This window comes from Corvus cornix, chromosome Z, assembly GCF_000738735.6.
Source record: "Corvus cornix cornix isolate S_Up_H32 chromosome Z, ASM73873v5, whole genome shotgun sequence".
Lineage (NCBI taxonomy): Eukaryota > Metazoa > Chordata > Aves > Passeriformes > Corvidae > Corvus > Corvus cornix.
In genome coordinates, this window is record NC_046357.1 from 711,886 (window position 1) to 731,337 (window position 19,452).

The window sequence follows — 19,452 nt, forward strand, 5'->3', positions numbered from 1 at the left end:
GTGGGTGCTGTTTTTTCCACTACACTCTTATAATGCATTTACTGTGCTACATCCCTACAACAGAAGCTTGCCCACTTTTTTTTCCCCATCCCATCTCCTGTACAATAAAATAATAGATTGTTGTCCTATTTCACAGCTGAAAAAGATTTTCAAGTTTGTGTACTAATGCACTCATGAATTGACAACAATTTACTGCACAAGGTTTCACCAAGTTCTTTTAAACTGTCAAGTGTGCACGGACACACATCTTCCAAAGCTTAGCATGACTTCAAAGCCTTGAAAAAGTAAAAACGGGCAAGAATTTCCAACTTTCGAAAGAAAAGAGCACCCAAACACCAGATTGTGAATCAGCTTCCTTTAGCACGGGAAATGCTTAGTACAAGGCTGCCAAGCCTCAGAGGAGAGGCTCAGCAAGCAGACGCTGTTTTGCCAGGTGTGGCTGGACGGGCACCACACGTCCCTGCAGCTGCCCGAGCCTCTGACGGCTGCTGCTCCAGCAGAGGAGAGCCCCCACTGAGCTGCCAGAGCAGAGCAGCCCCCGGTGCTCCACAGGCAGCAGCGGGGACGTGCGTGGGGGTGAGAGCGAGCGCAGCCGAGCCCCTCGCCGGGAAGGACGCTGCGGAGCCTGCTTACAGTAGTGCCCGGGGTGCATGGGCGGGTGGTGCTGCAGGTGGCCGTTCTGGTGGTGCGGGATGGTGGGCGTGTAGGCGGCCGTCCGGCTCCCGGTCCAGGTGGTGGTACTGTCTGCAAAGACAAACGGGACACCGGTTCCTATGCAGCTCTCCCGCAATCTCCCTTCTAGTCCTCTATTGCTCCTGAACATTTGGAAACTGGATTGAGGAGGCTAGGAAGAGCGCACAGGTGTAAATACTCACTGTGGTGGTAAGTGGCTGGCTGAGCTGTGAACCCATTCTGCTGAGTTCCTGGCTGAGGCCCTGACGCAATCTGTAAGAGTCCATCACTATGGCTACCTGTCAATATACTGGTAGGTTGACCTGGTAAAAGAACACACTACCTATTCATGAACGTTCCAAAATTTTGATTAAGAAGAGCTCAGCACTACTGGGTAGGAAAATACACCCCACTAAGGGCACTGCAATACACAGTTCCCACAAGTTTGGTTTCAGTACTTTTTTCCACCCGCCAGAGTGTCGTAGGAAACTTGAGGCAAAATGCTCTGCATCAGGTAATTTTGACTCTGACACCCTTAACACTTCAGGAACTAGAGTATGCAGAGAACTCTCTTTATCAACCACATTTTTGTTCTGGTCACATCTCCTTTTTCAGCTTGAAAGGCAAGAAGAAGAGATGTCACAACTTCTACTGGGTAACATGGCTGGAATAGGTTTGGTGTGAATCCAAACAGGCCAACAGCAGGTCCAGTGAACTGCTTGCTTTCACCGTGTTGTAACTACTGTTCCTAAGGAGGACACTCACTTAAATTTACATTCCTCCAAAACATTCTGAACAGTATTTTATTTTTATAAACACTGCTTCAATAGAGCTGCACACAACACTGGACTCAGGAAGCCCCTGTTTTGTTTTGTTTTTCTCCCAAACAAATACTTCAAGAATTATCTAAGATTAAAACGACAGATGTTTCAGAACAGGTTAACAGAATTTGACTTCGAAAGGCTTCAGCTCAGCCATTAACACTAAACTGATCAACAGTTTCACAATTACACTTGCACTCTCAAACTGGTGTGGCTAGCAGAATTTAACACATTGAGAACATCCATAAACATAAAAATGAGCTTTTTTTTCATCTCCACTTGCCTCCAACAACTATAGCACCGGTGAGAAAAGGTTACTGACTATGAACTCTGGTGCAAAGGCAGTACAATTAACTACCTATACCCTTTCTATCTCTGCTGGAGACAGAAAGACATTGTGTTCCAGCTTGGCCACACTATCACTAGTTTTAGCCAAAAAGCTGTCAGCTGAAATTAACGAACATTATCAAAACACCGTGCGGCCATAATTCAAATGCATTAATGAAAACCAACGATATTCACCCATCTTTTATGTGCAACCCCTCCAAACACCGTGGTTTCCCTGCACGTGGGCTGCAGGACGCTCTCAGTGCTTTGCTACCCTGCTGGACGAAAGGGTGGCTCTGGTGCCGGGACACCAAACTCTTACACTTGTACCAGACACACAGAAAAGTAACAAAAACTTCCAGGCAGCACTCCAACAGACTTAGGAAAATATTAACTAGGGCTGTCATTCTGGTAGCACAGCGAACCGTTATAAAAATAGTGCAGTTAAAACTGGAAGCATAAAGAATTGCCTGAAAATCTCTTGGTACCGCCACCTTACAGTATATACATTTGTTGTCCTGCTTGCTGCTGCAATACAAAAATAAAATTCTTCCATTTCAACAGCGATTACCAAACAATAACCGTCATGTTGTGTTAGCAGTCAGTTGCTCTAACACTGTGACACCGAGTCTTTGGCACGGACAGAACCGTGCTCTAACACTCGCGCAGCGCCGGTCTCAGCGACAAAAACGGTCACCAGGACACAGCGCTGCAGTGATGCTCCCAATTAACACCTTAAGTTAACGCTCAGGAGGCCGCCTGGCTCATCACCACCACGCTCCTATCAGTGCAGTGCAGCACAGCTCCAGCGCCAGACCCGCCCTGGCAGAGAGCAGCGGCTACGTCCCCGTCGAGCAGCCCCGATGATCTTACTTGTGGAAGCCACGGGAATGTTGGGGAAGTTGGTGGTGCTGGTGGTGCTGGCCTCGGTGGGGGCCAGCATGGCCGGGGTGCTGTAGGGCTCCGTGGAGGCCCGGTTGCTGGGCGGGTGCTGGATGGTCTGCACCGAGTGGCCCTCGGCCGACGACAGCGACGGCTGCCCCTCGTAGTCGTGGACGTACTCGTCCTTCACCAGCATGCTGGAGGGAGCTGCGGGGACACCACGGGTTACACAGGGACGGGTTACACACAGCAAGCGCTGCCATCAGCGTGCTGGGGGCAGGATTGAAACTACACAAACGCTGCTGAAGCGCTCCTCCAAGCTACAAACAAACGGCGCGGGTCAGCAGCAGGAAACTTGGAGGCGTAACTGGGCGGAAAAGCGAGCTGCTTATTGCGCTTGATGCTATTGAATGAGCAGTTGAGCCCCACAGCAGCAGGCTGCAACAGCGTTTTGCTCCCCGGTCCATCACTGGGTGATTGGACATGGCTAATACAAGGGAAAACCACGTTTTGTTCAAGCAGCTGAATGTATGCGAAGGCAGCAGCTAACCAACCAGTTTCTACAAGCAGAACACATGCAGAGCTCCCATGAAAAACACAGATTTGTGAGCACGGCACATAAACTTCATGCATCCCTGGAGTAATTTTAAGCAGCTCCCATTCAAACTGACTAGGAACATCAAATCCACATTCCCACAGAAAACTACTCTATGTTCAGCAGCATAGCCAGTAATTCAGACTATTCCACGCACAGTGCTGGGGAATTACCGCTGCCACTACAACAATTTATTTCTATGTATGCCATTAGGCATGTTCAAGTAAAACTCCTGCATTACATTATCTCCCGTGCTCGTTTTTAAAGCAGCCTGAAATATGTTAAAATTTGTTTCCTGCTGCAAGGCCAGGAGCAGGACAAGGAAATGTTTGCGACGTATTGGACTGCTGGCATCAAACTACGACATAATTTCATTAAAGAATGAAAAATCAGCTTTGATTCTGTACAGAAGGACCACTTTCCAGAAGACACAGGTAACAATGCCAATGAGCAGAGATGAGCACACAGGTTAAAGCTTGTGAAGTTACGTTTGTTGCAATGTTTGGGGGGGTGGGTTTAGTTCATTTTTGCTTGGATACTTCTAATAATGTGCTAAAATCACTGGATTACACAAACTTCTTTCTCTGTGAATTTCCTCTGGAAGGACAATAAATTAAGCTTTGAAATAAAGCGGTTACCAGCTGTACAATCTCAGATTCCTGAAATAATGTTCATGAGAGATTTCATGTCCAATCTCTCTCAAGTTTCAGGGAAAGCAAGAATATCAGGCTCCTTCATCCAACTGCGTATTAATTACAGAATTTTTACTATTTTCTTCTTCTCCTACTTATTCAACCACATTTAGTGTTCCCAGTTCAATTAATTAGCATACCATACAGGTGCACACAGTTTTGGGTGTCTCTTTTATCAATTAGCAGCACTGAACCGTGAGGTTTTTTGGTTTTCTTTTCTGTTGGGTTTCGTACGTAGCAAGAAGCAATGAAAACAGGATGTAGCGACAAGCTTGGCTGAAGCCTGTGCTTCAGGAATTTATCCACTGCCTCTGATATGGTACTTGGCTGGTTTTTCGAAGCCAGAGACGCAAATGCATCTCCCTCTGCTCTTTACACGCCCTCCCAGAGAGGCAGAGGAATAACCTGTGCCTGCACTGAAGGGTTTGACGCAGCTCGAGCCCGCAGAAATGCAGCAGCAAACAGAACTACTCACCAGAACTCTGTAGTGTCAGTCCTGAGAGATCTTTAAAGAGAAGAAGGAGAAAAGGGGGGTGCAGAGGGATATATTCAGAGATCTTAAAACATGTTTAAACATTTATAAGCCTTTAAAAATCAGCACTGCATTCTCTGCTTATTAGACCCCTTGCATCACAACACAAGGCTCACTGCACAACAACTGCAGGAACTGTGTACAAAGCCAACAGGAAGGCCCAAACGAAAGCCACAAACTTTCCTTTCACATCTGGAATAAAGGTATAAAAGAATAATTCCACTAAGAAGACAGATAAGAGCATTTGCAGCCTAATTTACAACGAGACCACTAAAAGTTAATGTTTCTAATTCAGGCCTGTACTTTCTACACTCAGAAACGTTTCACATTCCATTCCCACCATTCCATTTTAATTCAAGAGTCTACTTACCGATGCCAGGTGATACTACACGCTCATAATGGTAAGGATTTACACAGACACTGTCACATTTTAAGTCAAAAGCATACTGACAATATTTAACATGCTTGAGTTCATTTTTATGAAGATCAGGCCATCTCCACAGACGGGCGTAAATCACATGAGGGAATCCCTTGCGACCGGCCACCTAAAAAGTCAGACACAAAAGTTGATTGGGAAAGTAGCAAGGCACTGCATTTCACACAGTGAGAAGCAAAAAAGGAAGGGGGCAAACACCACCACACCCTCTCTCCAGCATCAAAATGTATGTAAAAAAAAAGGTGGTGTATAGTTTACCCAAGTTCTGTGCCCAACAGAGAGAAGTTTCTGTTAGGGTTTTGCCACAGTTAAGTCAACACCGTGATTCTTAAGTAAAAAATACCGGACACAAAATGGCAGAAGCAGAACTTGTGCTCAGGGTCCTAAGTATGGTCACCCTCCCCACCATGGATGTGCAGGAGCTTTGCCCCAGAAGAAGAGGAACGAGGCGCTAAGCTACGCTGTAGGGAATTGACAAGCAGAAGAATGCCAATCCATTATACCGGGAAAAAAAATGTAAAAAACCTGCTTCTAGGGTAGACAGAGAGCTATCCAGCAAACATGCCATCTGCCTGGAACAAGGAGATCACAGCCCAAGCCAGGTACTGAGCTCTGACGGTGTACGGCTAGTGCACGTCCCCAGTGCAGACTCCTTGGAATGCCTCAGCAAGGGATCACAGGTCCTCCCCGCACTGCTGACCAACACAGAGCTAACAGAAGCTTGTAGGGAATCACGGCACGAGCAGCCGGAGCCTGCTTTTCACTGCCACACACACACTCGCTTGGAACGGCCGAGCCTTCGCCTCCTGCTCCTTTTGCAAAGAACAGCAACTCCTGCAGCAGCCCGGAGCTCCAGCCCCCAAACACACCGACAGCCAGGGGCAGGGGCTGCGAGAGCACAGCGACCCTTCCTCACCACCCTAGCAGCCTGTGTCCCTCCCTTCTGCTGCAGCTGCACTAGGAGCAAAACTGTGATTTGCACTGGTACTAACCTGAAGCCTCCCATCCAGCGTTCTCTGTATTGTAACACACTTGCTAGGATGAGCTCCATTTGTGGTTATAGCCGTAATCAAAGAATCCAATTCATCTTTTTTCTCCTTTAGCTTTTTAACTAAACTTTCAATTGCGCGTTTTGCAAAAGTTTCACTCTCTCCACCTTGTCGATGGCACATCAAGCTGTGAACAATGCTCAGACAAGCATCATTACTTGTTGGCGTGTTAGTAATAGACATATTGTCCATTTGTCACAGCTTTTTCTTTCAGATCAAATGTCAGTTTTGGGGGCTGTTATGATTTTCAAGCTGATGAACAAGAGATGATCCAAGTTAAGTGTTAGATGTACTGTCTCTTGGTAAAACCTAGGAGGAAAAAATATCTACATTAGAATTGTTTTTAACAAATCGCAGATCGTGTTTCTAAGGAAGTCTGTGGCTTTTTTCTTCTTTTATTTTCAAGCTAAGTGCAGGATATTAAAAGCACATGAAAAAACTGCATTGCTTGTCCCATGATAGCTAAAACATGCCTAAGAGGCTGCTTGCACAGTTTTAGATGTAAGATTTATTCTCCCCCTAGTAACAATATTTAAATAAAGGTTACAGTTTATATGCATGTACACGTAGTATGTGCATATAGAAAGGCAGGGATTCTTACATGGAAAAGGAGAACAGTGACAGTGATTTCCTATGTTTTATACCAGCAGGATGAAACCAAGTGAAAATACTGACTGGGAATCAAGGGGCACTGATTTAAACAAAACCTGAGTAGTGAGGAAGCATGAGTGCACACCAGAATCATGTACCATCTTTATTCAACAACACTCCTCAAAGTTCAGCTGTGCTCTGACCTCAGACTAACCCTATTTCTCTCTGCTAACCAGGAAGGCACAAGTTGTACCTGCCCATTCTCTCAATACACATTTATGTAAATCAGAACCGTGTCTATCTTTAGATATGAAAACCCCAGCATTTGTCCCTGTTTGCATCCAGCTTTTTCTGCATCAAGACAAACCAACCCCAGCCACTCAGGAGAAGCCCTCCCAGCCTGTCTCAAGCAGAGCTGTGTCAATGACACCGAAGTGATATCAGGAGAGCCCCTGCAGCCCTGGCCTCAGGCTCTGCTCTCGAGGGGCCCGCAGCGGTTCCTGGCCACGGCCCGTTCCAGCCAGCCGGCCTCGTCCTCCTGGAGCTTCTCTCAGCCACAGATCAGGAGAGCTGGCCCGACCCTCCCGCCTCTCCATGAGCTCATCACTATGCTTTAACTCGTTTTGCCCAGGAACATAGAGCAGCAGGTTTGTGCAGTCACAGAGAAAGTGTTGCCAAAAAGCTGCTCTGGTTCCTCTGGCAGCTCTGGCTTCATGTAATCACCAACGGAGACATTTCTGCAGGGTCTGACTGCCTTAAAACACTGGCAACAAATACACAGAGGTGATTTTACTACGTTTTCTGAGTAAGCTTAAAATACAAGCCTTTCTGAAAACTACCACGTCATTCTCAACCACGTAAATGAAATATATCTGATTTCAAAAGTTCAGGGAAAAAAAAGCCTGTCACATTATCTGAGGAGGAATACATCCAGTGGAGGACCTGTTACGGCACTGGAATTTTCCATGTTATTAGAGGCACTGAAGTAGCAGCTATTTATTGGAAACAAATGTGTCGCACAAAAATAAGAGCGGGATGTTAATTTAGAAAGTTATGGCATCACACAGTGTGAACGCACGGCTTCCCTCCCTGTAAAATGAATGCTGCTAGGCAAATCCAGCACAAATTTAAAACAAAACAAACTCTTCCTTATTTGATATTTTCTACAATTTTAACTTGAATACCTCACGCTTTGGTATACTTGAAAAAATACATGCTGCAAATCCCTCCCCCTCCCTCCCATTTTTGAGCCTTTTCTTCTTTTGTAAGGATGCTTCTGCACCTAATTCCTCCCAAAGGAAAACAATTACCTCTACATTTGAGTGGGATCACAGATTTTACCTAGCTATTAAAATTTCTCCCTCAATACTGGGGTTTTTTGTGCTTCAATTCTATAAGCCCCTTTCAAAAGTCAAGCTTAACCTGCCAGTCATTCTCTATGGCAACTCACACTAATCTGTAAAAGCCTGCCAGCTAAAACAGAATAGAACATCATTTTCCTTAAATACAAAACAGCATCCCAGATAGATATGCATAAGTAATCACAATAAATGCCCTGATAAAGCTATTAGCTAAAAGAGCTTTAAATAAAGAGATTATTTAAATTAGACACGCAGCTTTATCTCCTACAACCCTAAAACCATGAATGAGAATTTTGTTTGCTGACTTTCAGAAGATTCAGATCAAGCAAATAAAACCTTATTTAAGTGGAACGATCCTCAGAAATGTTGAGTCACCCCTCAGCTGCCACTGTGCTCAACAGGAGCTTCTGACTGCTCAGCACTTCTGAAAGCCGGGCCACTTGTTCAGGGTTTTGGGTGCTGCTGCACGCTGCTGCTGCTGCGTGACCGCACGGCAATTCAGGAGTCCCCTCGACAGGAATGCTGTCAGTCCCGGAGCCCTGCAAAGAGGGGTGAGGGCAGTGGGCATCAGTACCGAGAAACACTGCGGCACATTTCTCCAGAAGCACCAGAACCATCAGTGTATTTTACAGGCAAGCCAAGTTTTCACACTCTGCAAATTTAGTTTCTCGCGAAATAGCTCGAGGAGCCCATCTTTAACTCAGTCACACATTCGAGAGGTGCCTTAGCACCTTCTTATGAGGTTCCCTCCCAGCGTGCAAACAGCACCGAGCAGCACTCCCCGGGCCCACGGCACTCCCCGGGCCCACGGCACTCCCCGGGCCGGGCACTTTGACGCGGCAGCCCAGGCAGGCAGCAGCCCGGGCACGGTGGGCAGGCGGCAGCCTGGGCAGGATGCAGCCCGGCACGGTGGGCAGGATGCAGCCCGGCACGGTGGGCAGGATGCAGCCCGGCACGGTGGGCAGGCGGCAGCCCGGCACGGTGGGCAGGATGCAGCCCGGCACGGTGGGCAGGCGGCAGCCCGGGCACGGTGGGCAGGATGCAGCCCGGCACGGTGGGCAGGATGCAGCCCGGCACGGTGGGCAGGATGCAGCCCGGGCACGGTGGGCAGGCGGCAGCCCGGGCACGGTGGGCAGGCAGCAGCCCGGCACGGTGGGCAGGATGCAGCCCGGCACGGTGGGCAGGATGCAGCCCGGCACGGTGGGCAGGCGGCAGCCCGGCACGGTGGGCAGGATGCAGCCCGGCACGGTGGGCAGGCGGCAGCCCGGGCACGGTGGGCAGGATGCAGCCCGGCACGGTGGGCAGGATGCAGCCCGGCACGGTGGGCAGGATGCAGCCCGGCACGGTGGGCAGGCAGCAGCCCGGGCACGGTGGGCAGGATGCAGCCCGGCACGGTGGGCAGGATGCAGCCCGGCACGGTGGGCAGGCAGCAGCCCGGCACGGTGGGCAGGCAGCAGCCCGGCACGGTGGGCAGGCGGCAGCCCGGGCACAGCGGGCCGGGTGCTCCGCACCACAGCAGCGCATCCGAGGGCGCTGAACGCCTGCCCCGTGTGGGCCGGGAGCCTCAGAGCCAGCCCCGCGCACAGCGAGCCCACGCCGCGGCTCCAGCCTGGAGGCACGGAACAGCACAGCGGCGAGCGCAGGCAGCAGAGATCGAAGCTCCTTCTAGGCAGGAACTTCGAGGACACAGAAAGAGTGAGAGAGCGCCCTGGGGGAAAGGGGCAGAAGGAGGAGACAGGGAACATGAGAAGAGCAGCAGCAGGAGAGAGCACAGGCTCCAGCCTCAGCCATCGCAGAACAAAAAGGTGTTTCTCTCCCTTCTGCTCCAGTGGGATGCAAGCAGGACACACTAAAAAAGCAGAGACGAGCTAATGTAAAACACTTACAAGTTGCAAAGTTACAGAGAAGCACCTGGTTATATTCAGACTCAATGGTTTCAAAGGTCTTTTCCAACCCTAACAAGTCTATGATTCCATGCTACATAAAGTAATTGACTTCATTAACAAACAATTAACGAGTATATATATCACAGAACAAGCAGACAACAACTGGTGTTCCAGGTAACCTAAGCATCAGAACAAGAACAAGAACCTCCAAGGGGGAGACAAATCTGAAAGACAAAAGAAGTTTAGATTGGCAGGTAATTAAAATCGCCTTTGACGATCTGCAGCAAACTTCTATCTCAGAGAACCCATAGCCGGCTGCTAACTAAAACTGCTCCTTCCAGACAGATGCAGACAGGAACAAACACCATTACTCCTGCACACACTCCACTCCCCCACGGCTGCAGGGAGATGTGTCTCTTCAGCCCGGGCAATAAAACGCAAAACACGAAGCAGCTGTCTAAAACTGAAAATACAGCACTGGTGCCACACGCCTCGTTTTAATGCCTGTGGATAATCCTGCCAGAAATGGTTACCTGAACAATACAAATTATAAAAAGGCAAGCTTCTCTACCAGCATGCTGCCGTACAGAACCAAAATCAAATCCAGTGTTGACTTACCCAGGTGGGAGAAGGAGCTCTACTGAGCTGCCAGGCTACTGCCCTCACTCTACTTATACTTGTCTTAGGGGCAGGAATGCAAAACAAGCCCCACACTGACCCAGACTGTCCCAGTGTTTTTGGATCAGCTGGGACACTCTCTCTCCAAACAGTGATTATCTTACTGGTGTGACCAGATAACAGAGACAAGGTTTCACACTCAGCATCTTCCGCACAAGCTCCAGGAGGGCATTCCCTTCTGGGGATGCAAGGTGTTCCTGATCAACTGGAAAACACCAGGCAATGTACAAAACGCAGATAAAGGGATAAACAACGCATTTATGGAACAGAAATTCAGTATTCCATCTTGTGTGCCCGCATCTCCCCAGCTGCACCAGCAAGACAGTATTATAGGCCACCACAGCCTAAGAACGAGCACTTTTACGTGCCAAAACAACACGGGTAAGAAAAACACAGCTTCCAAACATTCACAGCAACTCTTCAGGCAGCAAATTAAGCATTTAAGAGATAGGATCACTTGGACGGCCTCACTTGAGGCCCACGAGTTGCTGAGGTACTTTTCAGTTCAACATTCCTCTACAAAACAACAGGCAGACACACAGACAGAGGCAGACACACACAGACATAGCCTGAAGAAGGTACAGGGGTTTTAGAAAGAGATAAAAGTTTTTCTGATTTTCATGGTTAGAAAAAAAACCCACACAGATTTCATTTCCTTGCTTTTATGAAGATGTTACCACAGCTGTGCAGAAGCTCCTCTGAGGCGTAAGGGCAAGGGCTGCTAAAATTCCCCAAAACCTTACTAAACCCCTGTCAAAGTGCTCTGGTCATTCAGGCATGCAAATCTTAAAACTTAGCTGAAAACTCCCTTTGTCCAAACAAGTCCCATTTTCAATACTGCGATCTGGTTGAGATTTGTTCTGAAGTTTCAAATCCAGATCCTTAAAAAAATCTCACATCCTTCTCTGCACGTTGAAAGCAACCTTAAATGAATACTTTTCACATGCAGAAGTGGTTTATCTTCCCCCTCGCCTCCCACAAAAGCCACACTTCGCAATTTGGGGAGAACCATCAACCCCAAGCAAGAAAACAACAGCCAGACCAGGCAGTTATGGATGGAGCTGGAAGTCAGGGACATAACCCACAGGAATATGATCCAGGCAATCAGCAGTCCCACAGCAAGAGGGCTAATCCAGGCCCGGCACTGACACCACACACAGCCCTGTTCAATCGCAGCTGCGCGGGGATCGGGTTCACCGAGAAACTCAGTCTAAAAATGTGACAGTCCAAATGCCACTGGATAATTACTTTAAGGTACAGGCAGAAGGCCAACACCCCCTCCATGTCACTGTGCTAGCACATGGATGTTACTCCTTCACTTCCTACAGCAAACTAGGTATTTTCCAAACATGAGACCACTTGAGACTCGAGGGAGACTTCGCTGTTGACATGGAAAATTATGTGAGAAGGACTGTGACCAGGAGGGATCACTAACTCTTTGTCTGTAGGAACTAAGATGCTGAGTGCTGTGCTTAAGGGAAAAAAAAAAAAAAGTTAAAATATATAGTGCAGCCTTGGCACAACTGGAAAAATAGTTCCTGCAGGTGCCAGGGCTGCAGTGGCCCTCTGGAAAGCTTGTGATGGAGAAAGGGCAACAGTCCTGCAGGGCAGCTCAGAAGAGAGGTTCCAGATACACACACGGTGCTGCAGGTCCAGGGTGCTGGTGTGGAAGGCTGACAAACTCAACAGGGGAATGCACAGCACACACTGACACACTGGAGAGAGGAATCCAAGACGGATTTGTGACTGCACGCACACAGTACACCCTTGTGATGGAAATCCAATCAGTCTGTGAAGTCAAAATCAAAGAAAAAAGGGTTTTGCACATGCTACTGTGGCATGCTTGGGGCTCAGGAAGCCTTTAAGCAGCAAGGCAGAGAGCAAATTGCCATCTTTTGGCCCAAGCTGCTCAGAAGACAGCCCTGTGTCACCTCAGAGCACTTCAAATGATCATCAGCACACGGTCCTCGTGGGTCCCTTCCAACTGAGCTGCTCTACTTCCAACCACGCGGCTTTCCAGCAGCAGTTATGCGAAGATGCTCTCTGACACAACGTAAACACACAACTTGAGCACTTCTAGTTGCCATAAATCTGTGTAAGGGCTGGTGCCACACGCAGGGATGACGAACGCAAGGCAAGCCCGCGCGCCCAGCGGCACCCACCGGGTACAACGCTGCGCTCGTGCCCACGCTGTAAACCCTGACGGGACCTGGCCATCGTCCACCAGCACCGCACTGCAAAGGGCCTAAGGCAGGCAGCAAATCTGCGGGCGGAGTATCCCTCACGATGAGCCATGACTCGAGGGAATGCTACCACTGTGATCGCCAAAAAAACAACCTCCAAGCAAAAAAAGGGAATAAAGTGGTGGATATGGTAACAGAGTAACACAGCCAGACCAAGTGGTGCCACACGATGCCGACGGGAAGGATGAACAGGATGCAGTTCTGGGCACTCAGATACCCAGGGGAAGAGGGAAACGAATTAATGCAAAACACACCTGAAAGAACAAAACTGTATTGCCAAGCTGCAACTATGAAGGCAGTTTTTGAGAAAATGTATCCAAGAAAAAACAAGAATTGCTTGGTTAAAGCTGCCACTGATGCTGTGGGAGCGTGAGTTATGAGTAACAGCCACCCCAGACAGATTTCCAGCATTTTGATACCAGGCAGTAACGCGACACTAACGAACTGGCTAATTAGAATAGCGTGCAAATTGACATCTTGCTAGAACATTTCACACCAATAAAGGACAAGAAAGGCTCCTGCATCAGCTGCTGCCTCCAAAATTAGACGAACACCAAGATGTCAGAAAAGCAGCGTACACGTTTGATGGCTTTTAACCACCAAAACATTACTACAGAGTTCTGCTGTTTAATAATGCAAGGACAGAAGTTTTATGATAAACACGATGAAGGAAAATCCATAAACCAATAAAACAAAATGCAGCCCGTGATTTGATGAAGATATGAATAAGTGATTAAACTGCAGATACTTTCCAGCACATTAGACTATTATCTCCTTGCCTGACGGGTGAACAGCAACAGTGTTTGTAGACATGAGAACAATTAGCGTTAAAGAGCAAGAGCAGGAGCGCTGGGAAGGCTCCGCACTCCCACTGCTCCGTGCAGTGTGAGCTAACATTCCCCAGAACACTATTTTCGTGCGTGTATCTGAATCATCAGTATCAATTCTCCTCATCTCACTGGCAGTAGCTACCGAAATTTAAGACACCTGGCAGCATAAAAGGCAACGGAGAAGAGCTTTAAGAAAACTCTAAGTGGCAGCAGTTTTGTGTTAACGTGAATTCACGTTTGCGAAGGAGGAGCAGCCACTCCTCTGTGGCTGATGTGGTGTGGCTGCCCAGGAGCAGCTCTGAGCACGGTTACCCCTCTCAGCTCCCACCTGTGTGCTCCAGCTCCCTCCAGAAGCAATTCCCGAGTGCCACAGACCGACGCTGCGAAGGGAGCAACCCTTTCTGCTGCGCACGGTGACGGGGTTCTAACTCCTGTGCGAGGAACCCACACCCAAACCCCACCTTCCTTTGGGTGCACGGGGGCAGGACACGAGGGAAAAGGTAACGCTGCTCTAATGGTGTGGCTACGCACACGTGTTTTAAACCCCAGGAAGTTTAGTTTTACAGGTTTCTTCCCTGATTCTAATGTTTATTTTTTGACAAAGCACACAGCTGGAAAACAACTCCTCTTTTCAATACAGGCTTCTGTATGGTCAGAGAAGGAAGACCTGCACACCGCAGCACATGAACTCCTCTGCCACTCAGACCCAGACACCTCACCCCGTGTCCCACGCAGCGAGAGGCCGCCCCCTCCTCATCCCAGCACCGGGGCGTGCGGGAGACGGGAGCCTGGGAGAGACCACGCTCCAGGAGCAGAAGGCGGTGGAATTCCTCGTCTGGAACGGCAGAGCAAACCCGATCGCGGAGGATCCTGCACGACCCCATCCTCTCGCGGGAGGCTTCTGTCAAGCAGCAATTTGTCAAACCCTCGCACGCAGAGGAAGGGCTTGTGGCTACAGCAAGCAGCTAAAGGAAGAGTGAAGCCTTGCCCGCGCAGGAGCAGTGTGATTTCTCACCGCTCTGTCAGCTCGGTACCCCAGCAATAGGTGCGTTAGATAACATCTGCTCTTCATCCTGATCTGCGCGGGGATAATGTTCTCTGCGCTCGTTAGAGCTTAAAAAAAAATCACCTCTGGGCAAAGCAAGCGTGGAAAATTCCAGCCCCAACCAAAAGTACAGTTTTTCACTAGGTTGACAACAGAAACAGAGCCCTAAAATCCCAGCAGGACCTTAACAGGCAGCTCCTCACCAGGATCTGCTCACAGCACCTTTGTTCTCACCAAATCAGTTGATTCCTCTCAAAGCTCACATTCCCATTGTGCCAGCCCAGCCTGAATGCATTATGTAAAGAGCTATCTACTCAAAAACGGAATTCTAATCAGTGTCAGGCACTCGGTGCTTCTCCCTGGGCCTCAGCTCTTTGAAATAAAGTTCCTGAATCAATATTAAACATGCGTGCTTATGCAACAAGCAGATCCGGAGAGGCTGATGAATGCAAAGCGAGCAGGAACTCCTCGCAGTCACAGGGTGAGGGGAGAGCCAGAAGGACGAGCTGCTGCTTTATGATGTCGCTGGAGCAGGAGAGCACGTCCAGCTGACAGGGCCGTGCAGCTGCTCGGGGTCCTCGCAGGGGGCTGCCCGCACCGCTGAAGGCAGAACCCACAGCACAGGAGCCCCACAGCTTAACAGGGCACGGGGGAGCCCTGAACTCGCTCCTGCCCGCCGGCAGCGGCACGGCACTCCAGACCGAGATTAAGCTGGGAAGCGGTGGTGGAAGACCACGATCCTCCCTCGGTGTCTGAGAACACTCGGTGTGCAGCACCTCAGTTTGGGCTCTAATGACACACCTAACCCGCGGCTGGATTACCCCGTAAATCAAACACCCAGCCCTGGCGAAACCTCTGAGGCTCAACTGCACGAGTCACCAACCTCCCCCAAACTCACACCCGCAGGGACGGGCACGGGAGGGAGCGCAGCAGAGAGGGAATAATCTGTAATTAACACCCCTTTGTGCAGCCCCACGCCTGGAAACCCGCTAGCAGCACCGTTCTCTGTATTCCAAATGAGATGGCAGATTCCAGAGGACTAAAGAGCCCCCACAAAGCCACCGGGGGGGGCTTTTCCAGCATGCGGGACATGGGACAGCGGGGAAAAGCGGCCGGGGACAGGACGGCTGCCCAGCGTTCAAAACATCAAACTAACAAGTTTAGTAGTGGGAGAGGGGGGTTCCTGTTTTTTTCTCGCCGAGGAAAAGCGACGAAGTGGGAAGGGGACAGAGAGGAGGTGAGGAAGGGGACGGGAGGGAGGTGGGGATGAGACCGGGGGCGGGGGGCATAGAAGAGGGGGATTGGGGAGGGAGCCCGGGAAGGAGGGGAAGGGACGGGGGGAGGAGTCCGGAAAGGGGCCGGGGAAGAAGCCCGGGAAGGTGTGGAAGTGACCGGGAAAGAGGCCGGGAAGGGGCGGGGGAAGGAGCCCGGGAGGGGATCCCAGCGCGGCGGGCGGGTGGGAGCCGGGAGCGGATGTTACCTGGGCCGCCGTCCGGGCGCGGCCCGAGGCCGCCGTGAGGGGCGGCGGCGGCGGGGGAAGGCCCGGGCCTCCGCCCCCCTCCCTCGGCGCGGCGGGGCGGGGCGGGGCGGCGCTCGCAGGGGCCGGGGGCAGCGGCCGCCCGCTGCCGGCCGCCCCCGCCGCCTCCTGCCCGCGGGTGGCCGCCGCTCGCCGCTCGTTTGTTGTCGTTGTCGCTGTCGCGGCCGCCGCCGACACGTCCGGGCCGCCGCCGCCGCCGCGCACGCGCCACATCCGGGTCACGCGGCGCCTGCGCGGCTGCGAGAGGGGCGCGGGCGGGCGCGACCGCGCGTTGTGTTTATGGTTGGCGGGCAGCGCTCCAGCGAGCGCGGGGAGCGGCCGGCGCCGGGCGCAGATGCGAAAGTGCGACTGCAACAGATGGATCACGGGATCGGTGACGCTGGAAAAGTCCTGCGAGACCTCGGAGTGCAGCCTGTCCCGATCCCCGCCGTGTCACCAGCCCAGAGCGCTGAGTGCCACGTCCGGGCCTCCTTGGACACCTCCAGGGATGGGGACTCCAACACCTCCCTGGGCAGCCCCTGCCAAGGCCTGACCACCCTCTCCATGGGGAATTCCTGCTGGTGACCTACCTGAGCCTCCCCTGGCCCAGCCTGAGGCCGTTCCCTCTCCTCCTGGCCCTGTTCCCTGCGAGCAGAGCCCGACCCCCCCGGCTGCCCCCTCCTGTCAGGGACTTGTGCAGAGCCACAAGGTCCCCCCTGAGCCTCCTTTGCTCCAGCCTCAGCCCCTTTCCCAGCTCCCTCAGCCGCTCCTGGGGCTCCAGCCCCTTCCCAGCTCCCTGCCCTGCCCTGGACACGCTCCAGCCGCTCCAGGTCCATCCCGAATGGCGGTTCCAGAGCAGGACAAGGGGCTCGCGGTGCCCAGTCCAGCACGGGGGGACACACAGGGCCACAAAGGCGACTCCGTAAATGTGTGGCCATGGGATCACAACCCCAACAAATGCAGAGCCCCACAAGTGCAAACTCTCTAATCAGAGAACAGTAGGATGCTTTGGGTGGGGAGGGACCTCAAAGCCCATCCCATCCCACCCCCTGCCCTGGGCAGGGACACCTTCCACTGTCCCAGGCTGCTCCCAGCCCCAGTGTCCAGCCTGGCCTTGGGCACTGCCAGGGATCCAGGGGCAGCCACAGCTGCTCTGGGCACCCTGTGCCAGGGCCTGCCCACCCTCACAGACAGCAATTCCTGCCCAATATCCCATCCAGCCCTGCCCTCTGGCACTGGGAAGCCATTCCCTGGGTCCTGTCCCTCCAGGCCTTGGCCCCAGTCCCTCTGCAGCTCTCCTGGAGCCCCTTTAGGCCCTGCCAGGGGCTCTGAGCTCTCCCTGGAGCCTTCTCTTGTGCAGCTGAACACCCCAGCTGTCCCAGGCTGGCTGCAGAGCAGAGGGGCTCCAGCCCTGGAGCATCTCGGTGGCCTCCTCTGGACTGGCTGCAGCAGCTCCAGGTCCTTGTGCTGTTGTTCCCCAGGGCTGGGGCAGCTCTGCAGGTGGGGTCTCCCCTGAGCGGGGCAGAGGGGCAGAATCCCCCTGCCCTGCTGCCCACGCTGGGGATCAGCCCAGGGCACGGGGTTGGACTTGCAGAAACTGAGAGCCCAGCAGCCCCAGGACAGCCCTGCAAGCTCAGCTGCTTTCCCTCTGCACGTCTCCTCACCTGGCAAAAGCAAATTCCCCGAAGGAACTCAGCTGAAAAGATATTTTAGAGCCAGAATGTTACATCTTCCTGCCTTTGCGGTGTTGAGCCACCATTTGAATACAAAACAGAATGGAAAAAGGTGTCTGAAATACCTTATCCCCTGAAAAATGCAATGTATTTTTGCTGAATATGTGGGGTGACTCTGCAGCAGGGCTGCGGGGCAGTGTGACTGACCCCCCTCCACAGCACAAATGTTGAACTAAATTAACTAAATTAACGTTAACTACTCGTATTAAATCCGACAGGGTGTGAGCTGCGTGTCCCAAAGTACTGTGGGCACCGGCACAGCTCTCTGTGTTTGTGGATGTGTCTGTTCCTCGGTTCACAAAACATTTACTGTGTCCCCACCCTGCTTCCCAAAACGCTTCCATCAAATTCCTGCGACTTGTTCTACCTCAAGGTGCCAATCAGGGTGTTTTTATTGATAATAACAAACCCATCACGCTGTCCCGGTGACCGTGTGCCAAACCACTGATCTCCGTGAGACCCGGGCCAGTCCTCCCACCTCACCAGAAAACTGGTTTCTGGAACCAAACCACCCCAGGTGAACAATTAACGTGCTTTTCCTTACAGACGAGCGTAATTCGGTAAGGGCCAATCCTTTTTAAAGTCTGTTTAAAACAAATAAAAATAAAAATGCTTCCCAACGAGGACTGTGTTTATTCGGAACTGGCAGCTGGAGAGTCCTGCCGTGGGCCGTAGGGAGAGGCTAGAACATCCACAGCCACATTTCCCTTCCCAGATCCTGGATCTAGAACCCAGACCCAGGCTCGGGCTCTCCATCCCCAACACAGAAGCACCAGATGGGAGCAGCCGGCTGTTCCTGTGCTGCAGGGACCTTCCCTGTCAGCATCTCCTGCAGACCTCAGCAGAGGGGATGTTCACCCTCCCTCCCTCTGATCAGCGCTCATCCTTCCAGCGAGGAGCGTCTCTGCTCTTACAAAACTCTTCTCGTTCTCATTTCCTCCCTCTTCCCCTTTCCCATGTCGCAAAACGCTGCTTCTGCAGTTTTAACAAGTCCTTCCACTGGTAACAGCTACAAAAAATGGAACTAAACTTAGAGGAACTCTTCCAGGAAGGCAGAAGAATGTTTAAAATAAGTTATTCAAAGCTTAAAAATTTTTTTTTTTTTTTTAAATCTTCCTTTACATACCCAGAACTTGTTAAAACTCCCTCATGGTCCCTCCAGGACCAGAGCAGAGTCCTTGTCTGCTGACAGATGAAACTCTCAGGGAGATACATTTGAATGCAAAGGAATTTTGCACTCTGCTGACCAACAAATGATGAATGGAAAGATAAACTCATTGAGAAAATAGGCAATTTATGGTCCTGGCTTTTCCTTGCTGGCACACACGTTCTCATTACTTTAATTCAGGTTTCATTAGCGGTCAGACTTATGAAGTAATTTAGGATCCAGACTTAGGAGAGTGGAGCATGGTAAGCAAGGACACATGGGTCTGCTAAAGAAGAGGCACCCGTAACTTGTTTCCAAGCCCTAGAGTACATTGAATTGGAAGTACAGAGATTTTACATGGCTCCAGCACTGAGTGTCCTCTGACCCACTGGCACAGCCAGAAGCAATCATTCTGT

The 19,452-nt window shown here is 51.1% G+C and overlaps 1 protein-coding gene across 3 annotated transcripts; it reads right to left on the minus strand.

Moving 5' to 3' along the window:
* SMAD4 (SMAD family member 4) lies at window positions 1-16,203 on the minus strand. 3 transcript variants are annotated; one of them, XM_039567301.1, is made up of 8 exons: window positions 16,121-16,195; window positions 8,295-8,497; window positions 5,950-6,315; window positions 4,892-5,066; window positions 4,465-4,494; window positions 2,694-2,909; window positions 876-995; window positions 1-744 (listed from the first exon to the last, which is right to left on the minus strand). In XM_039567301.1, exons 3-8 carry the CDS (start codon window positions 6,196-6,198, stop codon window positions 395-397), a joined length of 1,140 nt encoding a protein of 379 aa, XP_039423235.1. In that variant the 5' UTR covers window positions 6,199-6,315; window positions 8,295-8,497; window positions 16,121-16,195; the 3' UTR covers window positions 1-394. The 3 variants fall into 3 exon arrangements, with proteins under 3 accessions (XP_039423235.1, XP_039423236.1, XP_039423237.1); XM_039567302.1 differs by lacking the exon at window positions 8,295-8,497 and having other exon boundaries at window positions 16,121-16,203; XM_039567303.1 differs by lacking the exon at window positions 876-995.
* Between the last annotated feature and the right edge of the window lie 3,249 nt (window positions 16,204-19,452).

Excerpts from the sequence above, each read along its gene's own strand:
- SMAD4 (XM_039567302.1), bottom strand. The coding sequence starts at position 6,198 with ATGGACAATATGTCTATTACTAACACGCCAACAAGTAATGATGCTTGT. Across the intron at positions 5,067-5,949 it reads CGCTGGATGGGAGGCTTCAG|GTGGCCGGTCGCAAGGGATT; the intron begins GTTAGTACCAGT and ends CTGACTTTTTAG. Across the intron at positions 4,495-4,891 it reads TGTAGTATCACCTGGCATCG|ATCTCTCAGGACTGACACTA; the intron begins GTAAGTAGACTC and ends TTCTCTTTAAAG.